The 24,594-nt window shown below is 51.4% G+C and overlaps 1 protein-coding gene and 1 long non-coding RNA gene across 3 annotated transcripts in view; both read left to right on the top strand.

The window, feature by feature from the left end:
• The window catches only part of FN3K (fructosamine 3 kinase), a 16,941-nt gene extending 4,855 nt beyond the window's left edge, over nt 1-12,086 (top strand). Inside the window, exons 3-6 of one of the 2 annotated variants that reach the window (XM_017879160.1) lie at nt 2,313-2,404; nt 2,860-2,942; nt 9,941-10,063; nt 11,505-12,086. In XM_017879160.1, coding sequence (XP_017734649.1) covers nt 2,313-2,404; nt 2,860-2,942; nt 9,941-10,063; nt 11,505-11,843 — 637 coding nt within the window. In that variant the 3' untranslated portion in view covers nt 11,844-12,086. Of the gene's footprint in view, nt 1-2,312; nt 2,405-2,829; nt 2,943-9,940; nt 10,064-11,504 lie in introns of both variants that reach the window. The other variant, XM_017879159.1, reaches the window with a different exon arrangement.
• A 921-nt stretch (nt 12,087-13,007) lies between these two features.
• Nucleotides 13,008-22,940, top strand: LOC108534065 (uncharacterized). The gene is made up of 4 exons (XR_001886876.1): nt 13,008-13,230; nt 17,645-17,695; nt 21,173-21,270; nt 22,822-22,940. It is a non-coding gene; the product is annotated as an uncharacterized LOC108534065 (long non-coding RNA).
• Nucleotides 22,941-24,594: the final 1,654 nt, after the last annotated feature.

The raw sequence follows: 24,594 nt of genomic DNA, 5'->3' as shown, positions 1-24,594 counted from the left end.
CGGAGTCTCGCTCTGTCGCCCAGGCTGGAGTGCAGTGGCCGGATCTCAGCTCACTGCAAGCTCCGCCTCCCGGGTTTACGCCATTCTCCTGCCTCAGCCTCCCAAGTAGCTGGGACTACAGGCGCCCGCCACCTCGCCCGGCTAGTTTTTTGTATTTTTAGTAGAGACGGGGTTTCACCGTGTTCGCCAGGATGGTCTCGATCTCCTGACCTCGTGATCCGCCCGTCTCGGCCTCCCAAAGTGCTGGGATTACAGGCTTGAGCCACCGCGCCCGGCCATTTTTGTATTTTTAGTAGAGACGGGGTTTCACCATGTTGGCCAGGCTGGTCTTGAACTCCTGAACTACTGATCTGCCCGCCTCGGCCTCCCAAAGTGCTGGGATTAGAGGCATGAGCCACCGCGCCCAGCCTGTTTTGTACTTTATAGCACATTAATGCCAGCTCACTTTGGGCAGAATGAAGCAATCTATGAATGCTGTGGAGTCCTTACATTTTTTCTAATTATTAAGGTCATACATGGTCATTGTATAAAATGTGGGAAATACAAACTCATGTGAAGACATAAAGCCACCATCATTCCATCAGCAGAGAAGGATCACTGTTAACATTTGGTATACGATTATCATGCCAGTCTTTTTTTTTTTTTTTTTGAGATAGAGTATCATTTCCTTGCCCACACTGGAGTACAGTGGTCTGATCTCAGCTCACTGCAACCTCCACCTCCCAGGTTCAAGCAATTCTCTTGTCTCAGCCTCCCGAGTAGCAGGGATTACAGGCACCCCACCACCTCACCCAGCTAATTTTTGTGTGTGTATGTATATATATATATATATTTTTTGAGACAGAGTCTTGCTGTGTCACCCAGGCTGGAGTGCAGTGGCGCAATCTCAGCTCACTGCAAACTACACCTCCCGGGTTCCAGCAATTCTCTTGTCTCAGCCTCCCGAGTAGCTGGGACTATAGGTGCCCTACCACCTCACCCCGCTAATTTTTTGTGTTTTTAGTAGAGATGGAGTTTCACCATGTTAGCCAGGATGGTCTCGAACTCCTGACCTCGTGATCCGCCCACCTCGGCCTCCCAAAGTGCTGGGATTACAGGCGTGAGCCACCGCGCCCGGCCTAATTTTTGTATTTTTAGTAGAGACAGCATATAGCCAGGCTGGTCTCAAACTCCTGACCTCAGTGATCTGTCTGCCTCGGCCTCCCAAAGTGTTGGGATTACAGGTGTGAGCCACCACACCCAGCCCATCTTTTTCTTTCCTTTTTTTTTTTTTTAAGACAGAGTCTTACTCTGTCATCCAGGCTGGAGTGCAGTGATGCAGTCTAGGCTTACTGCAAGCTCTGCCTCCTGGGTTCTACTGATTCTTCTGCCTCAACCTGCCGAGTAGCTGGGACTACAGGTGCCTGCCACCACGCCTGGCTAATTTTTGTATTTTTAGTAGAGATGGGGTTTCACCATATTGGCCAGGCTGGTCTTGAACTCCTGACCTCATGATCTGCCTGCCTTGGCCTCCCAAAGTGCTGGGATTATAGGCATAAGCCACCATGCCTGGACCCCAGTCTTTTTCCTATTTGTGATTTACATTGGTTTTCACAAAAACATTTGTAGCTGTTTTTTTTTTTTTAATTTTAAATTTCTTGTAGAGATGGGATCTCACTGTGTTGCCCCGGCTGGCCTTCAGCTCATGGTCTCATGCAGTCCTCCCACCTCAGCCTCCCAGAGTGCTGGGATTGTAGGCCGGAGCCATTGTGCCCCTGTGCCTGGCCCTGCATTTTCACTTATCATTGCTTTTTCAGCACTCCTCCCTGAATTCCTGGTACCTCCCAAGACTTCTGTTGAAGCTCACTTGGTTAATTCCTATTGGTGATTACATGATTTTATTTTCTGGAAAGGGTCATTGCCAGCTAGGCATGGTGGTTCACACCTGTAATCCCAGTATTTTGGAAAGCCAAGGCAGGAGGAGACCCCATCTCTTAAAAAAAAAAAAAAAAGCCAGGAATGGTGGCACAGGCGTGTGGTCCCAGTTAGTTGTGAGGCTGAGGTGGGAGGATTGTTTGAGACCTAGAAGTCAAGGCTGCAGTGAGCCATGATTGTGCAACTGCACTCCAGCCTGGATGACAGAGCAAGGCCCGGCCCCAGAAAAGAAAGGAAAAGGAAAAGAAAGAGTCATCTCCTGCTGTTTACTTTTACTGTTTAAAGAGTGGAAAGTAGTTTTTAGTGTATTTAAAACATTTCTCAAAATGGAACAAACAAACTGGGTGGTGTTATTTATCATTTGTTGTTTTAATTAGCTGCATTTCTTCTTTCCTTAGTCAAGCATCAAAACTTGGAGAGCAGATGGCAGATTTGCACCTTTACAACCAGAAACTCAGGGAGAAGTTGAAGGAGGAGGAGAACACAGTGGGTATGTTCAGATTGCTTTTTGGTACCCTTGACCCAGCCACACTGTCTACCTTAGATTGGTGCTCATGGTACTTCTTGGTGGCATTTCGACAGTAGGCTGAGTTATATCCATCTCTCTTTACACTACCTTATGAAAATGAGATTATTAAATAAGAATTTTGATGTAGCTGACAAGCTAGTAGAATTGGCACATGATCCCTTTTATACCCAGCTCTCCTTTCTGGTGTGCTTGAGGTAATAGTAACCCCTTTTATACCCAGCCCTGCTGTCCAGTGTGCTTGAGGTAGGACTGTCCTGGCAGATCCATATATTGACTAATTGCTATTGTATGTAGTACATCCTCAGACCATCCATATTCTAGCATGCGTAGCCCAGGCGTATACTGATGCTCTGCTGAGGTCTGGCATCTAAGAGAAAGACAAACAGCTCCTTCAGGTCAAGGATCTCTGTCAACAGGCCGAAGAGGTGAGGGTGCTGAGCCTCGGTATGTGAACAAGTTCGGCTTCCACACGGTGACATGCTGTGGCTTCATCCCGCAGGTGAGTGCCTGGGTGAGGGTGTTTCCTGATACCCTAATGCTGGTCACCCACTCTTTATACGTGACAGAATGCCAGTCCTCCAGGCACCAGCAAGATTGACTACCTGATTTCTGAAAGCAGAGTACAAGCTGTGAAACCTGGCATGGGGAGAGCAGATGCCGAGGGTCACTGAGCTGAGCTGGGCAGGCTCGTGTGACATGCTGGGGCAGGCAGATCAGGCATTCCAACAGAGGGGGCCTCAAGTGCAGAAAGGTTGTGTTGCACAAGGCTCCTGATGAGTATGAGGACTGGAGCTGGCGTGATGGGTATGTGTGGCAAAGTCAGGGATTAAAGTCCCCTCCCATTACTCAGCTCCTTCTGAAGGCCTTTACAAAATATATTATTATTTAGATACAATTTGAATATAATTCAACATAAGATCCACCATTTAAAGGATTAGAAATTATTTGGTTAGTACATTTCACAATGGTGTGCAAGCCATCACTGCTGTTTTAACTTACAGACATTCTTTTTTTTTTTTTTTTTTTTGGACAAGAGGCTCGGCCTGTTGCCCAGGGACTGGAGTGCAGTGGCCGCCATCTCGGCTCACTGCAAGGCTCCGGGCCTCCCGGTTCCCGCCATTCTCACCGCCTCGCCTCCCGAGTAAGCTGGGATACAGGCGCACACCGCGCCCGGCTAGTTTTTTGTATTTTTAGTAGAGACGGAGGTTTCCCACCGTTTAGCCAGGATGGTCCTCGATCTCCTGACCTCGTTGATCCGCCCGTCTTGGCTCCCAAAGTTGCTGGGATTACATGCTTGAGCCACCGCGCCCAGGGCCGTTTCCTTTGTATTTTTAGGATAGAGGCGGAAAAATAGGTTTCCACGTGTTAGCCAGGGTGGTCTCGAGCAGGAATCCATTAGGCAGTCACTCCCCATTTTCCCCTTCCCTGGTCCCTGGCGCCTCTAATGTACCTTCTGTCCTTTGGAATTGGGCCTATTCTGGATATTCATTGTGACTGGAATCACAATAATATGTGGACCTTTGTGTTTCTGGCTTCTTTCACTCAAGCATCATATTTTTCACGGCTCTTCCCATGTTGTTAGCAGCTGTTAGAATGTTATATTGCATATATTTATGGCTGAATAATGTATTCCATTATATGGCTAGACCACATGTTTTCTTTATGTATTCCTTTTTTTTTTTTTTTTTTTTTGAGGCGGAGTCTCGCTTGTCGCCGCAGGCTGGAGTGCAGTGGGGCAACGATCCTCGGCTCCCACTGGCAAGCTCCGCCTCCCAAGGTTCACGCCATTCTCCCTGCCTCAGCCTCCTGAGTAGCCTGGGATACAGGCGCTCCGCCACTGCGGCCTGGCAATTTTTTGTTATTTTTAATAGAGACGGGTTTTCCCACCGTGGTCTCGACTTCCTGACCTTGTGATTCGCACCAGCCCTATGGCTCCCAAAATGTGGCTTGGGGATTTACCAGGCGGGAGCCCACCGCGGGCCCAAAGCCTTTTTTTTTTTGAAGGATGGAGTCAAACAAGACATACATGAAATAAGACACAACAGAAAAGACTAGGAAAAAGAATGAGACAAGATAGAACAAAGAAGAAAAAAATATCTCTAAAGACATCAATAGACAAAGATACATAGCAAAAACCTAGAAAAAAAAAAAAGGTTTAACGCCATTCTCCTGCCTCAAGCCTCCGTGAAGTAGCTGGGACGACAGGCGCCCACCCACCATGCCTGGCTAAAATTTTTTGTATTTTTTAGTAGAGACGGGGTTTCACCGTGTTAGTCAGGATAGTCTCGATCTCCTGATCTCGTGATCCGCCCACCTCGGCCTCGCGAAGTGTTGGGATTACAGGTGTGAGCCACCGCGCCCAGCCTGTGTATTCCTTTTTATGGCTGAATAATACTGGGGCTTCTTGAACATCATCTTTGAAATCTGTGAAGTTCCAAAGAAGGCTTTGGACACCCCAAGTGCTCTGTGCTTCCCTCAAAGCAGCCATTATTGGACCATATTTTGGTTTTGTTAGGAACACAGCACCCATTATACAGGAGCGAGTTCAGAGTCACTGCTTCTTGAAGAGAGAATACTTTCCAGTCTGTCTCCTGGTCGAAGCCCATCCTGACTAGTTGGGTCCCTGCGGACAATGGCCAAGCTCTCCCTGGCGCAGGTGGAGGGCGAGTCTCCCAGCTGGAGGTCACTTGGGGCAGGATCCTCATGACGCCCAAGCAGATTTAGGGTTCCCAGACCACAGGCAGTCCTCACAGCTGGGCTCGCTACAACTGCACATGGAGCTTACCAGGTTTACCAAGGCCCCCGAGATCTCAGCCACAGCTGGCTCCCCTGGGGTCACACACCTGTCCGGAGCCAGTGAGCAGCACCCTCTTCATCGTCCGGGTGAGCACGGCTGGGCGCAGCCTGTGGTCCTGCTGTGGATGCTGAGGTCAAGGGTTGCAAGTGGCTGGGTCTACAGGACTTGGCTGGCCCAGCAGGGTAGTGTTTCAAAGAAACGAAGTGAAATCTTACCTAAAGCCCCTGTGTGTGAAGCAGATGAGAAGGGGGCTGGTCTGTTTGGAGCACAGGGAGGCCCTCAATGCCCCTCAGACTCCAGGATCAAAGAACCCACCTCAGATCAGGTGCAGCCTGGCTAGGAAGGGCGAGGGGCCAGGGAGGACACCTGCGCAGCTTCCTGCACGTCGTGCCTCGGACAGCACCAGGTTCCAGAGGCTTCCCACTCCTTGGGAGGGCTGAATGGGTCCTGGGGGAGTGTGTGCTGCAGCCACTCGGGGGCAGTGCTGAGCGGTGGGCTCCTCGGACACCTGGGCACTAAGGCCCGCCCAGGCTGCCTGCGGGGTCGGCTGCGGTGCTTGCCCCATGCTCTGGACACGGCCCGTACAGGCACCGTTCTAAGCGCTTCATCGGACTCAACTCACCCACTTGCCCCAGCAGGTCACCAGACAGATAACGTCATTAATCCGTTGTATAGATGAGGAAAGTGATGTGCAGAGTTCACGCCGGGGTCTGTGGAGCTTGTCAGTGGGGCAGCCGGGCTTCGACTCTCGGTCTGGCTTCATAGCACATGCCCTGACCACGGCACGGCCCCTCTCTCAGGGGAGGCCTGGTCATTGGGACCAGCTGTGTACCCAGGTGGCCCTTTCCTGGGCAGCATGGAGGATCACAGCCCCTCTGTTCAGGTGGCGGGACTGGGCGAGCCCATGCTGGTCTCCTGCTCCCAACACTAAGCCTGGTTGTCTTCTGGAAAGAAGACAGAGCTGAGACGCCGGGAGCTTGGGCAGGCAAATGGGAAGTGACGGAAGGCTGCACGGTGCACCTCTGAGCTGGGGATCTGACAGCCAGGCTGTGGGGAGGGGCCTTTCCATCCTTCTCTTGAGGTGCACAGAGCACCAGGGGGTGAGCCCAGGGGCCGAGTCACACAGCACGCATGTGCAGGGAGAGTCTTGGTGGGAGCCACTGACGAGGGCGGTCCTCCCCAAAGGAGTTTTACAAAATAACCCTTTGTATAAAATCAACTTTGTATTTTTCTCTACTGAGGTATAACTGACATAAATTGCACTCATTTAAGATGTATAATTTGGTACATTTTGACATGTTTGTACCTGTGAACCTCTTACCACAGTCAAGGTGAGTATACTGATTACCCGCCAAAAGGTTCCTCGTGCCCTTCCCTGCCCCTGGGCAACCATTCATCGGTATTGTCACTATAGATTAGTTTGCATCTTGTGGAATTTAATATAATCATGTGGCATGCCTTCTTTCTGTCTGCCTTCTCTCAGCATAATCATTCTGATATTTATTCAAGTCTAAAATCCTTTGATATTCATCCGTGATACGCATCCATGTTGCATGTGTCAGAAGTCCATTCCACTGTATGGATCTAACACAGCCTGTTTATCCCTTCACACGTGGATGGATTTCTGGGTCATTTCCAGTTTTTGCTTATACAAATAAAGCTGCTGTGAACCTTTGTGTACAAATCCTGGTCTGGACAAATGCTTCCACTTACCTTGGGTAAATACCTAGGAGGGGAAGGACTGTGTCCTGTGGTAGGTCCATATTTAGCTCTTTAACAAACTACCACACTCTTTTCCAAAGTGGTTGCGCCCTGTTACAGTCCCACCAGCAGCATATGAGAGTTCCAGTTCCTCCACATCCTTGTCAACACTTGAGATTTTCTGTTTTAAATTACAGCCATCCTAGTGGGCGTGAAATATTATCTCACTGAGGCTCTACTTTGCATTTCCATAATGACTAAAGATGTGGGGCATCTACTCGTGTGCCTGTTTGCCGACAAAATACCATCTTTGGTGAAACCATCTGTTCAATTATTTTGCCCAATTTGTGAATAGGGGTTTTTCTTATTATTGAGCTTTGAGAGTTCTTTGTATATTTAGGATATAAGTCTTTTACCAGATACATGATTTGCAAATAGTGTCTCCTAGTTTGTGTATTTTCCTGCAAGTGTCCTTCAGAGGCCAGGCACGGTGGCTCGCACCTGTAATCCCGGCACTTTGGGAGGCCGAGGCGGGCAGATCACTTGAGGTCAGGAGTTCAAGACCAGCCTGGCCAACATGGTAAAACCCCATCTCTACTAAAAATACCAAAAAGTTAGCCAGGCATGGTGGTGGGCACCTGTAATCCCAGCTACTTGAAAGGCTGAGGGAGGAGAATCGCTTGAACCTGGGAGGCGAAGAGGTTGCAGTGAGCCGAGATCATGCCATTTGTACTCCAACCTGGGCAACAAGAACAAAACTTGGTCTCAAAAAAAAATAATTCCTTATTATCCTTTTTTTGTTGTTGAGATGGAGTCTTGCTCTGTTGAGCAGGCTAGAGTGCAGTGGTGCGATCTCGGCTAACTGCAACCCCTGCCTCCCGGGTTCAAGCAATTCTCCTATCTCAGTCTCCCAAGCAGCTGAGACTACAGGCACCTGCCACCACGCCAGGCTAATTTTTGTCTTTTTAGTAGAGATGGGGTTTCACCATATTGGCCAGGATGGTCTCGAACTCCTGACCTCGTGATCCACCTGCCTCGACCTCCCAAAGTGCTGGGATTACAGGCATGAGCCACTGTGCCTGGCCTCTGCTGACATTAGGTTTAATGTGCTCTTCTTTTTCTGGTTGGTTAAGGTAGAAGCTGAGGTCATTACTGTGAGATCTTTGCTAACACAGACGTTTAGTGCTATACATTTCCCCCAAGTACTGCTTTAGTGGCATCTCACAAATTATAAGTTGTGTTTTTGCTTTCATTCAATTGAAAACACTTTCTCATTTCCCTTTTGAAGTCTTCCTTACACAGATTTTAGAAGTGTGTTAGTTTTCAAATATTTGAGGATTTCCCATAAATTTTCCTANCGCCTCCCGGGTTCCCGCCATTCTCCTGCCTCAGCCTCCCAAGTAGCTGGGACTACAGGCGCCCGCCACCTCGCCCGGCTAGTTTTTTTTTGTATTTTTAGTAGAGATGGGGTTTCACCGTGTTAGCCAGGATGGTCTCCATCTCCTGACCTCGTGATCCGCCCGTCTCGGCCTCCCAAAGTGCTGGGATTACAGGTGTGAGCCACCGCGCCCGGCCTTTTTTTTTTTGAGACGGAGTCTTGCTCTGTTGCCAGGCTGGAGTGCAGTGGCACCATCTCGGCTCACTGCAACCTCTGCCTCCTGGTTTCAAGCCTTCTCCTCCCTCAGCCTCCCTAGTAGCTGGGACTACAGGTGTGCACCACCACGCCCAGCTAGTTTTTGTATTTTTAGTAGAGACGGGGTTTCACCATGTTGGTCAGGATGGTCTCGATCTCTTGACCTCGTGATCCGCCTACCTCGGCCTCTCAAAGTGCGGGGATTACAGGCATGAGCCGCTAGGCCTGGCCTTCCTATTGATTTCTAATTGAATTTCATTATACTTTGCATGCTTAAATTCTTTTCAATTTGAGACTCATGTGCATGGAGAGAGAAATCTTACTCTATTCCTCTTATAGGCCACGAATCCTATTGGAGTAATAATTCACCCTTACAATTGTATTTAATCCTAATTACCTCCTAGAGGTCCTTCCTTCAAATACAGGCGTGTTAGGGGCTAGGGCTTCAACGCAGGAATGGGGTGGGGGGCACCACTGAGTCTGTAGCAGGATATGGGATTTATCTATTTTTCCTGCAGTTCTTTCATGTATTTTGAAGCTCTGTTATTATAGGCGTAGGCATTCAGGAATATTATGTTCACTAGTTGACTCCCTTTGTGAAATGACTATACTTCATTTTCTTTGCTTTGAAATCGCTTTGTCTTATATTAATGTAGCCACTCTAGCTTTCTTTTTGAGACGGAGCTTCACTCTTGTTGCGCAGGCTGGAGTGCAGTGGCGCGATCTCGGCTCATTGCAACCTCCACCTCCAGGTTCAAGCGATTCTCCTGCCTCAGCCTCCCGAATAGCTGGGATTATAGGCACATGCCGCCACCACGCCCGGCTAATTTTGTATTTTTAGAAGAGATGGCATTTCCCCCGTGTTGCCCAGGCTGGTCTTTAACTCCTGGGCTCAAGGGATCCACCTGCCTTGGCCTCCCAAAGTGCTGGGATTATAGGCGTGAGCTACCGTGCCCAGCCTCCACCTTTCTTTTGACGAGTGTTAGCATGGTGTATCTTTTCCATCCTTTTAAGGTTTTTTTTTTTTTTTATAATAATGTCTTTTGCACATAACTTATTGTTGGATTTGCTTTATTTTCCAACCTGCCAATCTGTCATTTTCCTAGAGCATTTATTTTTGACATTTGTATTTAACGTGCTTAGTCATATGGTTAGGTTTCAGTCTGTCATCTTGGGATTTTTTGTCTGTCTCATCTGCCCTTTGTTCCCTCTTTACTGGCCTTCTTCTGGGTCGAGTATTTTATGTTTCTGTCCTACCTCCTTCGTTGGCTTACTAGCTCTTTGCTGTGTTTTTAATGGTCCCTCTAGGGTTGAGCAGCACTTGGCTCCGAATTGGAACACTGGCCTCTTTCCCCTTGTTGCCCAGGTGAATGAGTGGCAGGACGACTGGCCGACCTTTTTCGCCCGGCACCGGCTGCAGGCGCAGCTGGACCTCATTGAGAAGGACTATGCTGACCGAGAGGCACGAGAACTCTGGTCCCGGCTACAGGTGGGCACGGCAGTGACTTCTCTGGGAAAGAGCTGGTTCTCTCCTGGTCCCACTGCGTTTGGGCGGGGTCCTCCGTAAAAGTGAGCTGGAGCTGGGAACACTGAGCTCTGGAGCGCAGCGGGTCAAGTCAGGGACACATCAGGGAGGAAGGGGGACAGGGGTAGGGGGTTCCCCTGACAGGGAATCCGAAAGGGGTGAGAAGTGAAGACACACTTGGCTCCTAGCGCCCCTCTCCACTGCTAGGTTCCCAGGTATTTAACCTCAGACTTTCCTCATGTGAAACACAGGTGCTTATAAATTGTGGCGTTTACCATGATCACTTTTCTTACTATCAGTAACACTTGTCCACTCCATCCTGTTCCTCTCCCATGGGAAGATGTAGGTGCCAGATGCTCCAGAGTGACCAATTTCAAAACATAACTCTTGGTCAGGCACGGTGGCTCACGCCTGTAATCACAGCACTTTGGGAGGCCTAGGTGGGCGGATCACTTGAGGTCAGGAGTTTGAGACCAGCCTGGCCAACATGGTGAAACCCTGTCTCCACTAAAAATGCAAAAATTAACCGTGCATGGTGGTGCATGCCTGTAATCCCAGCTACTCGGGAGGCTGAGGCAGGAGAATTGCTTGAACCCGGGAGGTGCAGGCTGCAGTGAGTGGAGATTGCACCACTGCACTCCAGCCTGGACGAGTGAGATCCTGTCTCAAAAAGAAAAAATCAAAATATAACTCTCAAAATGTTAAAAAAGGATGTGCATGTCAATCCAGAGTGAGTATGCGTCAAAGAGGCTTTAACTCATTAATGAAGAAACTAGGCTGGGTACAGTGGCTCACGCCTGTAATCTTAGCACTTTGGGAGACCGAGGTGAGTAGATTACCTGAGGGCAGGATTTCAAGACCAGACTGGCCAATATGGTGAAACCCTATCTCTACTAAAAATACAAAAATTAGCCTGGGGTGGTGGCGGGCGCCTGTAATCCCAGCTACTCAGGAGGCTGAGGCAGGAGAATCGCTTGAATCCGGGAGGCGGAGGTTGCAGTGAGCGGAGATGGCGCCACTACACTCCAGCCTGGGTGACAGAGCGAGACTTCATCTCAAAGAAAAAACAAACAAAACCTGCAGACATATATGTGTAGTGAAATAAAAGTGGAGAGAGTTTGCGAAGGTAGCGCAACACTGCTTCCTATTCTGCAGATTGATTAAAATTGCAACCCCGGAGGTTCTCCACTGTGTGGAGCTTCTAGACCTCAATTAGGAGGAAATCCTAAGTGAGACAAAGCTGGACTCCTCTGAAGTCAGGTGGCCCCTATTTCTGGGCTCGCAGGCAGTGCTGGGGCTGGACACCAGAGCAGCTCGCGAGTGGGCTTTGCCTTATTTCCAAGAAGGAGGTGACGAGGCCGGGGCTCCCTGAGGCCAGCGGTAACTGCAGCCGTTGCTCTTGTAGGTGAAGATCCCGGATCTGTTTTGTGGCCTAGAGATTGTCCCCGCGTTGCTCCACGGGGATCTCTGGTCGGGAAACGTGGCTGAGGACGACGTGGGGCCCATTATTTACGACCCATCTTCCTTCTATGGCCATTCGGAGTTTGAACTGGCAATCGCCTTGATGTTTGGGGGGTTCCCCAGATCCTTCTTCACCGCCTACCACCGGAAGATCCCCAAGGCTCCGGGCTTCGACCAGCGGCTGCTGCTCTACCAGCTGTTCAACTACCTGAACCACTGGAACCACTTCGGGCGGGAGTACAGGAGCCCTTCGCTGGGCACCATGCGGAGGCTGCTCAAGTAGCGGCCCCTGCCCCTGCTCATGCCCCTGCCCATGCCCCTGCCCCCCTTCCTCCTGCCCCCCTTCCTCCTGCCCCTGTCCCCGACCCCGTATCCTACCCCAGCTCCGTCCCTCTGTCTCCGACCCCGGTTCCGTCACCCCGTCCCTGCCCCCCATCCCCGTCCCTTTGTCCCCGTCCCTCCCGTCCCCGCCCCGCTTCCCCCTGACCCCTCCCAGATCCTGGGGACCAATAAAGCCCGCAGCGGGCCTCGGCTGGCGTCCTGCGCCTCCTTCCTCCGCGCGTGGGGCAGCTTTTCAGGGCCAGACGCACGGCCAGCTGTGCGCGGACGTGTTTGCGGCGATTCAGGGGAAACGCACGCGGACCCGGTGGCCAAGACCAAAGTCGGCGCAGCGCCCCCGTGGGATCCGCGGGTCCCAACGCGGCGGGAGTGGGAGTCAGGGCGGTCGGCTCTGAGGGGTGGGTCCCTGGGCCCGCCTCGCGCCCCAACGCGTGCTCAGGCCCCGCCCCTCCCGGGCCACGCGTGCTCAGGCCCCGCCCCGCTCCACCTTCTCGCGGTTCCACCGCGCATACCCGCCCCTGCCCCGGCGTGTTGAGGCCCCGCCCACCTTCTCCGGCGCCCGAGCGCAAGCCCCGCCCCTCCCGGCTCGCGTGCCCGGCCCGGCCCCGGTCGCGCCAGCCCCACCCTTGCCCACGCGTGCTCAGTTTTTGCCCCGCCCCGGCGTTCCCCCGGCCCCACCCGCAGGCCGCCCCGCTTCCGGCCCCACCGCCTGGTCAGGCCCTGCCCGCTGTCTTCTGGGCACCGGCTCCACCCGGCTTGCCCGGCCCACCGCGTCTCAGGGCCCACCCTGTTCCCGGCCCCTTGCCCACGCGTGCTTTCAGGCTCCGGCCGAGCGGTTCCCGGGGGCCTCCATTCGCGCCCCGTGGGTCTGTTCCGCGGCGCCTCTTCTGCACGCTCGGTCCTTCACATGCACGGCCGCCTGTTTCCGCCGCCGTTATTTTTTGGCAGCCGGGCGCGTTCCGTAGCGAGGCCGGCGAAGGGGGGGGTTCGGAGGTCGGGCGTCGGCCAGCGTTGTTTGCCGGGCCTCAGCGGGCGCCTCCTTTTCATCCTCATTCTCTCATTCCCCGGGCCGCTCACGGCTCTAGCGGAAGTCGAGATGCGATGTCCGGTGAGCGGGGCGCGGTTCCCCAGGAGGCCGAGATGCGTTAGCGGCACCGGGCCGCGGGCGGCCCCCGAGGAGGAGGCGGAGGAGGAGGACACTGGTCTTTCGCGCCGGCGCTGAAGGCGTTCGGCGAGAGCGCGGAGACCCCGGTGCGGGTTGCTGGGTCCGCCTGGTTGGGAGGTGGCACGGCGGCGGCGTGGCGCGCGAGGTGGGCCTGGAGCGTTCCGCGGTGCGTGGCGAGGGCCGCGCGCGGCGCTTTCTCCCCCAGCGCTTTCTCCCCAGCCCGGGCTCGGCGCTCTGGGTGCACTTTCCCGGGCGGGGACCGCAGCCCGACGGCGCCGGCTGCTCTGCGAGGGCTGCCGGTGCGCGGTCCCGCGGGCCGTGGTGGGGCGCGGCCTTTCCAGGCGGGAGAGGGCCATCCCGGCGCGGTGTTCGGTGCACGGGGCGGACGCGCACCTTCCTTGGGGGGACCGTGGCCCGCGGAGCGCCTGCTCGCGCGGGGTGAAGTCTCTGCGGCCTTCCCGGGAGGCGGGGTGCAGAAGCCCTCCCGCCCCGGTCTCCGTCACTGCAGGAGGTGCCCGGGCCGGGGAGACTCGGGCCAGACCCCTCCGGACGGCCGGTCAGCCCTGCCGTGCCTGCCTCCTGTGAATGCCGTGTGGACAGGGAGATAGGGAATGAGAGGGGGAACGCGGGGAGCAAACCTGCTGCAAACAAAGGGCGCCTTGGGTGGGGAGGGCAGCAGCCTGCCGGTTCCGTGGACGCGGTGGACAGAGCGGGCTGGCTGGCCGGCTCCGTGCCTCTGCAGGCAGGGTGCGGTGTGGGTACCCCGTGGAGGCCGTTCAATGAATCTCAGTTCTCGGAATTCAGACCCACCTTTTCCGCTGTCTATAATGGATAATTTCCAAACAAGTCCTGAGGATCTCGTAGTTAAATGTTACATAGGGTTTTATAATTCAGTAAAATCATCTTTGTGGACCCTTTGAGTAAGAAGAACTTCTGCGTTATTTGGCCTTCCTCATTTCGGAATGACAGCACTCTGATTTTAGGAGTCAGGCAGGGTGGGGGCCCTTGGCGCGGGAGTGCGGGCTACGGCGTCAGATGCTCCTGCCTGTGAATTCTGGCCCTGTCACTTGGACCTGATGCTTCATTGCCCGCTTCTTCGGTTGTAAGCTGGGGCGAATAACGGTACCTCTGTGCGGAACTGTTCTGAGGGTGAGGGACCCTCATCCAGGAACCAGTGAAGCCAGATTTCTGGTTCCTGGTGTAAGAGCCCAATGGGTTCTTTCTTTTTTCCCTTTTTCTTTTTTTGAGACGAAGTCTTGCTCTGTTGCGCAGGCTGGAGTGCAGTGGTGCGATCTCGGGTCACTGCAACCTCTACCTCCCGGGTTCAAGCGATTCTCCTGTCTCAGCCCCCTGGGTAGCTGAGACTGCAGGCGCGCGCCACCACGCCCGGCTTGTTTGTATTTTTCTTTTTTCTTTCTTTTTTTTTTTTTTGAGACGGAGTCTCGCTCTGTTGCCCGGGCTGGAGTGCTGTGGCCGGATCTCAGCTCACTGCAAGCTCCGCCTCCCGGGTTCCAGCCATTCTCCTGCCTCAGCCTCCCGAGTAGCTGGAACTGCAGGCGCCCGCCACCGCGCCCGGCTAGTTTTTTGTATTTTAGTAGAGACGGGGTTTCACCGTGTTAGCCAGGATGGTCTCGATCTCCTGACCTCGTGATCCGCCCGTCTCGGCCTCCCAAAGTGCTGGAATTACAGGCTTGAGCCACCGCGCCCGGCCTGTTTTGTATTTTTCGTAGAAGGAGTTTCACCATGTTGGCCACGCTGGTCTCAAACTCCTGACCTCAAGTGGTCGCCCGCCTCAACCTCCCGAAGTGTTGAGATTACGGGTGTGAGCCACCGCGCTTGGCCGCAGTGGATTCTTCTTGCGGGCTGCCCAGATAGAGTTGATTTGTCAGGGTGGGGGAATTTCGATGGAGGTTTAGTTCCTGCAGAGCTGGTTGAAAGGGAGACTAGACTAGAGGTGTGTGGGGTTTTTTTTTTTTGTTTGTTTGTTTTGAGGCGGAGTCTCACTTTGTACCCCAGGGTGGAGTGCAGTGATGAGATCTTGGCTCACTGTAACCTCCACAACCTCCACCTCCCGGGTTCAAGCGATTCGCCTGCCTCAGCCTCCCGAGTAGCTGGAACTACAGGTGCGTGCGACCACGCCCGCCTAATTTTTTGTATTTTTAGTAGAGACGGGTTTCACCGTGTTAGCCAGGATGGTCTCCATCTCCTGACCTCGTGATCCATCTGCCTCAGCCTCCCAAAGTGAGCCACCACGCCCAGCTGGAGTTTTATTATTACTCAAATCAGTTTCCCTGAGAATTTGAGGGTTAGGGTTTTTTGGAGGTAATCTGGGGGAAAGGATGCGGGTGGCTGATTGGTTAGGGGCATACAATCATAGGGGAGTCGGAAATGATCCTCCGTGATGTGCTGAATCGCTTCTGGGTGGGGCCCCAGGAGCAGTGGGCGGGTCCACGTGGAGCTATCATAGGTCGGAGGATGTTAGTGTAGGTGTGGGACTTGGGAACAATCTGAACAGACATCTTTTTTTTTTTTTTTGAGACGGAGTCTCGCTCTGTCGCCCAGGCTGGAGTGTAGTGGCCGGATCTCAGCTCACTGCAAGCTCCGCCTCCCGGGTTTACGCCATTCTCCTGCCTCCGCCTCCCGAGTAGCTGGGACTACAGGCGCCACCACCTCGCCCGGCTAGTTTTGTAGTTTTAGTAGAGACGGGGTTTCACCGTGTTAGCCAGGATGGTCTCGATCTCCTGACCTCGTGATCCGCCCGTCTCGGCCTCCCAAAGTGCTGGGATTACAGGCGTGAGCCACCGCGCCCGGCCCTGAACAGACATCTTTAAAGGCCAGACTCAGGTTCTGCAATGGTGATGTGGTCTGCAGGAGTAATTGGGGAACTCGCATGTCTTGTGATCTCAAGAATAATGGTTGGCAATTATGTTACACCTTAACGGAAATCAGGCTCCCCTCCTCCTAGCCTGGTAGCCTCTTACTAACTTTACAAAGGCAGTTGAGTTTTGGGGAAGGGCTCTTAGCATTTAAGCTATCAGCTAAATGCCTCCCAAAGGTAACTGAAGCTTGAAGACTAAAGGCATGAGGGGGTTGGCTGGATCATATCTCCCACATTGCCATAATTTCCTCACTGATCTAACTTTTGCAAAGGCAGTTTTGCTGGGAAGCAGTGGGTGTGTTCACATGTGGAGATGGGAGCTGCCAGATTGGACAGAAGCAGTTTCAGCTGCTGAGAGGAGGCCAAATAGGTGGCTCAGGGTTTGTCATGGGTTTGAAGAGCTGGCAGCTGTGTGGAAGGGAGCAGGGCCTGGATATATTCACCAAAAATCTGAGACAAGTCTCAATCAGTTGAGGTTAAGGATGTGCCAGTGAGGCAGCCTCAGGAGGTCACATGTCCCCTAGGAAGTCAGGCTATAGCTTAGTTTTATACGGTCTAGGGAGACATGAGACATCAATGAATACCTGTAAGATGTACATTGGTCTAGTTAGGAAAGGTGGGGCATCTTGGGTGGGAGGGCGTCCAGGTCATTGGTGGATTCAAATATTTCACAATTGATGATTGGTTGAAAGAGTTTATCCAAAGACCTGGAATCCATAGAAGGGATTGTCTAGATTAAGATAAATTGTGGAGACCAAGGTTCTTCTTATGCAGATGAAGGTTCCAGTGAGCTGGTTTCAGAGAGAATAGATTATAAATGCTTTTATCAGACTAAAAGGTACGAGACTTGGTTAATTTTCTCCTGGATCAGGGAAAAGACCTAGAAAGGGAAGGGATTCTTGACAGAATGTAGCTTTTCCCCACAAGAGACAACTTATTAGGGCCATTTCAAAATATGTTAAATATATTTTGGGGAAAAATATTTTGATTTCCTTCAGGGCCTGCTGTCATGTGATGCTATACTAGAATCAGGCTGGAATTTGCTGTCTTATTGCTACTTAAGATTTAATTACAATTTATTACTACTTAAGTTTTAATGCTAATACTGATCAGCTGTGCCTGAATTCCAGCCGGAGGAGGGTATAATGAGGCCTGTGCGGCCCCCCCCACCCACCCTCGCTTCCCGTCATGAGGCCTGAACAAGTTTTTCGGGTTAAGTTTGGAATGCCCTTGGCCAAGAGGAGGGGTCTGTTAGATGGCTGGGGGGCTTAGAATTTTGTTTTCAGTTTACAGGCATGTTTGGCAGGGAAGTGTGAGAGGAATGCCAGTGATGTGTGTCTCACAGGGACAGCCTTGAGCTTGGCCCTTAACTGCTGGCAGAGGCAGGGGAGAGTGAAGGAAGGAATAGGCGAGGAGGAGACTGTTAGGAAGAGTATAGAGGAAGTGGGAAAAGAGGAACGGTGTGCCAAGCAAGTAAAGTGCATGAGGCTGGGCCACGGCCCTCAAAAGGCTAGAGGGAGGTGGGGCATTCCCTCCAGGTGGCCTGTGTGGCCTCCCTCAGTGAGAGGGGAGGTGTGCTCTTGAGTGCTAGGGAAGAGGTGGAGCTGCTCTGTGGAAATCAGCAAGGGAAAACGGGATTTCTCAGGCTCATGGGTATGTTTGGCCTAGTGATGATTAATTTTCCTGTTATGTTTGTTTTTAGTAATAATGGACAAATACCAGGAGCAGCCTCATCTGTTGGACCCACACCTTGGTAAGAATAGAAGCTTCTGATTTTGATCTTTCAATTACAGATGACCACAGAGGCCTTGGTGTATGGTTGGCACATGCATGTGCTTTGCCAGGATCAAGGGCCAAGTGTCCCTGTCTTACTTGCTTGCAGGGCCTGGCTGGTTGGTTTTAGCCGACCTGTGATAGTGGCTTGAGTTCCAGGTGTCACTCTAGGCTGGGGACTGGGGGGAGAGGTGTCTGAGCTACTTTCTTCCTCTCTGCTAAAGAAACAGCATTTGCTCCTCATGTGTTTTTAGTTTACAGTAGTTTTAGTTTACATCTGAGCACATGTCTTTCTGATAATAGTCATACAGGGTCAGGTGTTTCCCATGGGCCATCATTTAATCCTCATGGCAGCTAAGGAGGGCGTCTGTGGTCATCTCCAGTTTACAGATGGGGACGCTGAGGCTTGGTTTTCTTTAGTGTAAGGGGTGTGGTTTCTTATTGTCCTTATTTTTGATGTATTTCACATTGATTAAAATTTTTCTTTTTCTACCTACAAATAAAACGCATGCTCCTGGCAGTTAACCTGGGAAAGAGGAAGGTAGCAATATTCACCACGTTGAGAGGCAGCATGGGTGGGGACTATACACCTTGGCTTCACAGCCCGGTTTCACCACTCAGTCTTTGAGCTGCTTTTTGCCTGGGTTTCCTTGCCCCCTGTGGTGTTGAGATCTGTGTGGGAGGCGCTAAGCGTCAGTCTTTTGTGTGCGCACATGTGCCTCTTAAAGAGTAGCTGGTTTTGTGCATCCTGTTGTGGGTTTTTTCCTTCAAATAACACATTTTGGCTGGGGGTGGTGACTCACGGCTGTAATCCCAGCACTTTGGGAGGCCGAGGTGGGTGGATCCCTTGAGGTCGGGAGTTGGAGACCAACATGACCAACATGGTGAAACTCCATCTCTACTAAAAATACAAAATTAGCTGGACGCGGTGGTGCATACCTGTAGTCTCAGCTGCTGAGGAGGCTGAGGCAGGAGAATCGCTTGAACGGAGGTTCAAGGAGCGGAGGTTGCAGTGAGCCGAGATTGCACCACTGTACTCCAGCCTGGGTGACACAGTGAGACTTAGATTTTTGTAGGAGGTGAACTTTCTGGACTGTCACGGGTCTGAGGAACAAGGAATGGAGTTTTGCAGTTGGTGGATGGCATGGCTGGGTGGAGACAGAAAGTGTGCTTCCATCCATTGTCTTTCTACTCTAGTGTTGCCAGACCCAGACCCAGACCCAGTGTCTGGATGTCTTCTTTTTTTTTTTTTTTTTTGAGACAGTCTTGCTCTGTCACCCAGGCTGGAGTGCAGTGGCATGAACTCAGCTCACTGCAAGCTCCGCCTCCTGGGTTCTCGCCATTCTCTTGCCTCAGCCTCCCAAGTTGCTGTGACTACAGGTGCTGGCTGTCACGCCTGGCTAATTTGTTTTGTTTGTTTGTTTGTTTGTTTTTTAGTAGAGATGGGGTTTCACCGTGTTAGCCAGGATGGTCTCGATCTCCTGACCTCGTGATCCGCCCGCCTCGGCCTCCCAAAATGCTGGAATTACAGGCGTGAGCCACCGCGCCCGGCCTGTCTCAATCTCTTGACCTCATGATCTGCCCGCCTTGGCCTCCCAAAGTGCTGGGATTACAGGCATGAGCCACTTTTTTTTTGAGACGGAGTCTCTCTTGTCCAGGCTGGAGTGCAGTGGCACGATCTCCACTCACTGCAAGCTCCGCCTCCTGGGTTCACACCGTTCTCCTGCCTCAGCCTCCTGAGTAGCTGGGACTACAAGGCGCCTGCCATTGCGCCCGGCTAATTTTTATATTTTTAGTAGAGACGGGGTTTCACCATGTTAGCCAGGATGGTCTCGATCTCCTGACCTCATGATCCACCTCCTTGACCTCCCAGAGTGCTGGGATTGTTTCTTTTATCTGTTGATGGACATTTGAGTTGTCTCTGGTTTTTGGCTGTTAATAATAATGCTACATGATGGAATACCATACTGATTCCATGAAGATTGTCCTGTTGACCATTTCTGCCAACAAGGTATGAGGATTCCAGCTGCTCTGGGTTCTCTTCAGCACTCAGCATTGCCAGTCTCTCTGATTTCAGGGGCTGTATCTCGTTGTGTCCTTCTCTGCATTTCCCAGATGCCAGTTGCAGTTCTTTTCCATGTATGAAGACTTGCAGCCCAGCGTAGGTCTGTTTTGTTGAACGTTCCACATGCACTTGAGGAAAATGTCTGTTCTGTTGTTGAGTGGATCGTTCTCTAAGTGTCACCTCAGTGAGGTGCTTGATAGTGCTGTTTAGGTTTCAGTGATTTTCTGCTCACTTGTTCCATCAGTTCCTGAGACAGGAGTGTCAAAGTTTTCAGCCGTTTCTCCTTTCATTTCTCTCAGCTTTTTCTTTGCTTATTTTGAAGCTCTGTAGGTTGGTGTGTATACTTACAGAATTGTTAAGTCTTCATGATGAATTGATCCTTTTATTATTATGAAACATCCTGTTTATCTCTGATAATGTTACTTGTGCTGACATTTACTTTGTCTGATATTCACAGAGCCACTCCAGCTTTCTTACGATTCGTGATTGGTTGGAATATCTTTTTCCTTCTGCTTGCATTTAACCTAGCTATGTCTTTTGCTTGTTTGTTTTGTTTTTTAAGAGACAGGATTTTGGGTCAGGCGCGGTGGGCTCACTCCTGTAATCCCAGCACTTTGGGAGGCCGGGGTGGATGGATCACCTGAGGTCAGAAGTTCGAGACCAGCCTGGCCAACATGGTGAAACCCCGTTTCTACTAAAAATAAAAAAATTAGCTGGGCGTGGTGACGCGTGCCTGTAATTCCAGCTACTCAGGAGTCTGAGGCAGGAGAGTCGCCTGAACCCAGGAGGTGGAGGTTGCAGTGAGCCGAGATCGCGCCACTGCACTCCAGCCTCGGGGACAGAGCAAGACTCTGTCTCAAAAAGAAAAAAAACAGAGACGGCTTTTGCTCTGTTGCACAGGCTGGAGTGCAGTAGTAGGATCATAGCTCATTGCAGCCTTGAAATTCTGGCCTCTTGGCCGGGCGCGGTGGCTCAAGCCTGTAATCCCAGCACTTTGGGAGGCCGAGACGGGCGGATCACGAGGTCAGGAGATGGAGACCATCCTGGCTAACACGGTGAAACCCCGTCTCTACTAAAAAATACAAAAAAACTAGCCGGGCGAGGTGGCGGGCGCCTGTAGTCCCAGCTACTCGGGAGGCTGAGGCAGGAGAATGGCGTTAACCCGGTAGGCGGAGCTTGCAGTGAGCCAAGATCTGGCCACTGTACTCCAGCCTGGGCGACAGAGCGAGACTCCGTCTCAAAAAAAAAAAAAAAAATTCTGGCTTCAGATGATCCTCCCACCTTGGTCTCCCAAAGTGCTGGGAAAACAGGCAGGAGCCACCACACCTGGCGGGGCTCAGTGTCATGTTGATATTCGCTTTTACAGTAAATGTTTCATATGTTTTTCCCTAGAATGGATGATGAACTTGTTGTTGGACATAGTGCAGGATCAGACATCTCCAGCTTCCCTCGTGCATCTGGCTTTTAAATTTCTTTACATCATCACCAAGGTAACGTTACCATAGCCCTTCAGAGCTGACATATACTTTTGTAATATTCTTGGTCCAGAGGTTACCCTCCAAAATGTTATTTCTCAAGACAGATAGTTCTTGGACACAAGTTGTGGGTTTAATTCTGTCCCTTTTTACTGTATGTTGGGGATCAGAATTGAGTGATGTGGGCCCTTTGGCTGAAACAGTGTCAAGATATTTAGCATCTTGCATTTGAATAGATTGAAGCACCATCTAGGTAGGAAGGGAATGGGGTGAAGATGAGACTAACTCAGAAAAAGTTCTTACAAGGGAAAAGGAGGCCAGGCACGGTGGCTCACACCTGTAATCCCAGCACTTTGGGAGGCTGAGGTGGGTGGATCACCTGTGGTCAGGAGTTCGAGACCAGCCTGGCCAACATGGTGAAACCCCGTCTCTGGTAAAAATACAAAAATTAGCTGGGCTTGTTGGCACATGCCTGTAATCCCAGCTGCTTGGGAGGCTGAGGTGGGAGAATGACTTGGACATGAGAGGCAGAGGTTGCAGTGAGCCGAGATCGTGCTGTTGCACTCCAGCTTGAGTGACAGCGCGAGACTGTGGAATGGAAGTGCCTCTCACACTTTAATGTGCAGATGAATTTCCTGGAAATGTTGCTGTACTATAGATTTTGAGCAAGTAGGTCTAGGTTGGGGTCTCCTAGTCTGCTTTTCTTACAAGCTTGCGGGTGTCTCTGTGCTGGCCCAGAGGCTCACTGTTGGCAGTTTTGACTATGGGAGTACTCACAGCCATCTCAGGGTAGGACTTGGGGTTTGTAGTGGTGAGGCAGTATTTCTGTTGTCTGGCGGGAGAGTCCTTGGCCAGCGAGAGGACACTGCGGGTGGGCTGCCAAGGACACGCAGGCCTCTGTAGCTTTGCTGTTTGAGGTTAGGATTTCTCTGGAATGTGTGGTGTCACTGAGTTTCATGGAAGTGTTAATGAATTTGGGCCCTTGAGGTTTGTATGCATTTATTCCTCATAAATGTCAGAGGACAGTCATGTAAATGAACATATTTAATGACTGATTGCGCAAATATGGTAATGAATAACACTAGCCAGTTTAGGAAGGAAGGATAGCCTTTTTATTTTATTTATTTTTTTGAGAGATGAGGTCTTGCTCTGTCACTCAGGCTAGAGTGCAGTGGTGCAGTCAGCTCACTGCAGCCTCGAACTCTTGGTCTCAAATGATTCTCCCTCCTGCCTCAGCCTCTCAGACTACAGGCCTGAGCCACCGCGCCTGTCTAATTTTTAATTTTTTGTGTTGCCCAGGCTAGTCCCAACTCTTGGTCTCAGGCTGTTCTTTTGCCTCAGCCTCCCAGAATGCTGGGGTTACAGGTGTGAGCACCGCTCCTGGCCATAGGTAGCTTTCTTGTGGTGACTGTGGTCTTATTAAATTGTGTCACTGTAATGTGACAGAATTCTCTTTGATCAGTGGGTCACATAAGTGGTGATTTTTGATGAAAGGGAAGAAAGGCAATTTTGCTGCTCTCTGTATTTTTAAATTTTATAATAATTCAGCATCTCTTTATTTGATAGGTTCGAGGCTATAAAACATTTCTTAGTTTATTTCCCCACGAAGTTGCTGACGTAGAGCCTGTTTTAGATTTGGTCACAGATCAGAATCCCAAGGACCATGAGGTGAGTGACTCTGCCTCCCCCTCTCGTCTCCAGCCCCTTCGTGCCTGTCCTTCCTCCCTGCTTGCCCCACCCTGCTGCACCTTCCCCTTCCTGTTTCTTTCAGTTTTATCTCCCTTTGTTTTGTGTCACTCCTCTTTTCTTTTTCTTTTGACTTTTCCTTCTTGTACAAGTTGCTTTGAATTATTTTTGTTTAAAATTGCCCCTTTATAAAGAAAAATTATGCCTATGTATAGTTTAACAATGAATCTGTCATTGTTCATATGTTTTGTTAACTCGTGGAAGTATAACTGTATTGGGTTCCCAAGACCACCCCAGGTTTGATGCTTCCCGAGGACTCGCAGCACTCAGCATAGATTCCTCCTTTTGGCTGTCATTTGTTATGGCAAAATAATACACAGCACAATCAGCAAAGGGAAAAGGCACATGGGATGGGGTCTGGGGAGAACCAGGCAGGAGCTCCCAGGGTCCTCCAGTTGGGTCCCACAGGGCCTGTGACATTCCCCCAGCAGTGAGATGTGACCTCACCTGTGAGGTGTCTATCAGGGAAGCACGTTTGAGCCTCAGTGCCCAGGGCTTTCGCTGGCGTCTGGCCACGTGGACACCTCGGCCTGGCACGAAATAAAATTCCAGACCCCCAGGAGGAAAGCAGGTGCCAGCATAAAGCACACGGTTTGTGCAGATTGAGCCAGCGAGGGGCCCTCATCAAGCAGGACTTGGTGGGAGCCCTGCTGGCGTCCAGGCCCCTGGATGCCAGCCCACGGCCGGCCTCGCCAGGGGTCTTCCTCGGACGGCAGCGGGGCCTGCTGTGCTCGCTGTCATGTGCACGGTATGTATTTGGAAGAGCATACGGTTTATAACCGTGCTGTGCAGTGGCTTGTCTCGGCGTGGGCGTGCCTGCTGAGAGCTGTGGGGCATTTCCCTGCTGCTCTGCCCTCCGTGCCCCTTTCCCTAGTGCTTCTAGCGCCCCCCAGTGGAATGATTGCAGGGACAAATTGGAATGTTTTAGTAATTACTGAAAATAAGGGTACTCCTTTTTTATTAGAAGTTGATAATTGTTCCTTTATTCTTTTTGTTTTATTTTATTTTTTTATTTTTTTGAGACGGAGTCTTGCTCTGTCGCCCAGGCTGGAGTGCAGTGGCATGATCTCGGCTCACTGCAAGCTCCGCCTCCTGGGTTCACGCCATTCTCCTGCCTCAGCCTTCCGAGTAGCTGGGACTACAGGTGCCCGCCACCATGCCCATCTAATTTTTTGTATTTTTAGTAGAGACGGGGTTTCACCATGTTAGCCAGGATGGTCTTGATCTCCTGACCTCGTGATCCTCCTGCCTCGGCCTCCCAAAGTGCTGGGATTACAGGTGTGAGCCACCCCACCCAGCCCTTTAAAAAAAATTTTTTTTTTATTTTAAAGACAGAATTTCATTCTTGTTGCCCAGGTTGGAGTGCAATGGCACAATCTCGGCTCACTGCAACCTCCGCCTCCCGGGTTCTAAGCGATTCTCCTGCCTCAGCCTCCTGAGTAGCTGAGATTATAGGCATGCGCCATCACGCCAGGGTAATTTTGTGTTTTTAGTAGAAACAGGGTTTCTCCATGTTGGTCAGGCTGGTTTAGAACTCCTGACCTCGGCCGGGTGCAGTGGCTCATGCCTGTAATCCCAGCACTTTGGGAGGCC

This window comes from Rhinopithecus bieti, unplaced genomic scaffold (genome assembly GCF_001698545.2).
Source record: "Rhinopithecus bieti isolate Rb0 unplaced genomic scaffold, ASM169854v2 scaffold_9899, whole genome shotgun sequence".
NCBI lineage: Eukaryota > Metazoa > Chordata > Mammalia > Primates > Cercopithecidae > Rhinopithecus > Rhinopithecus bieti.
Note: the sequence above shows the minus strand (reverse complement) of the source record. Positions and strands in the feature narration are given on the sequence as shown.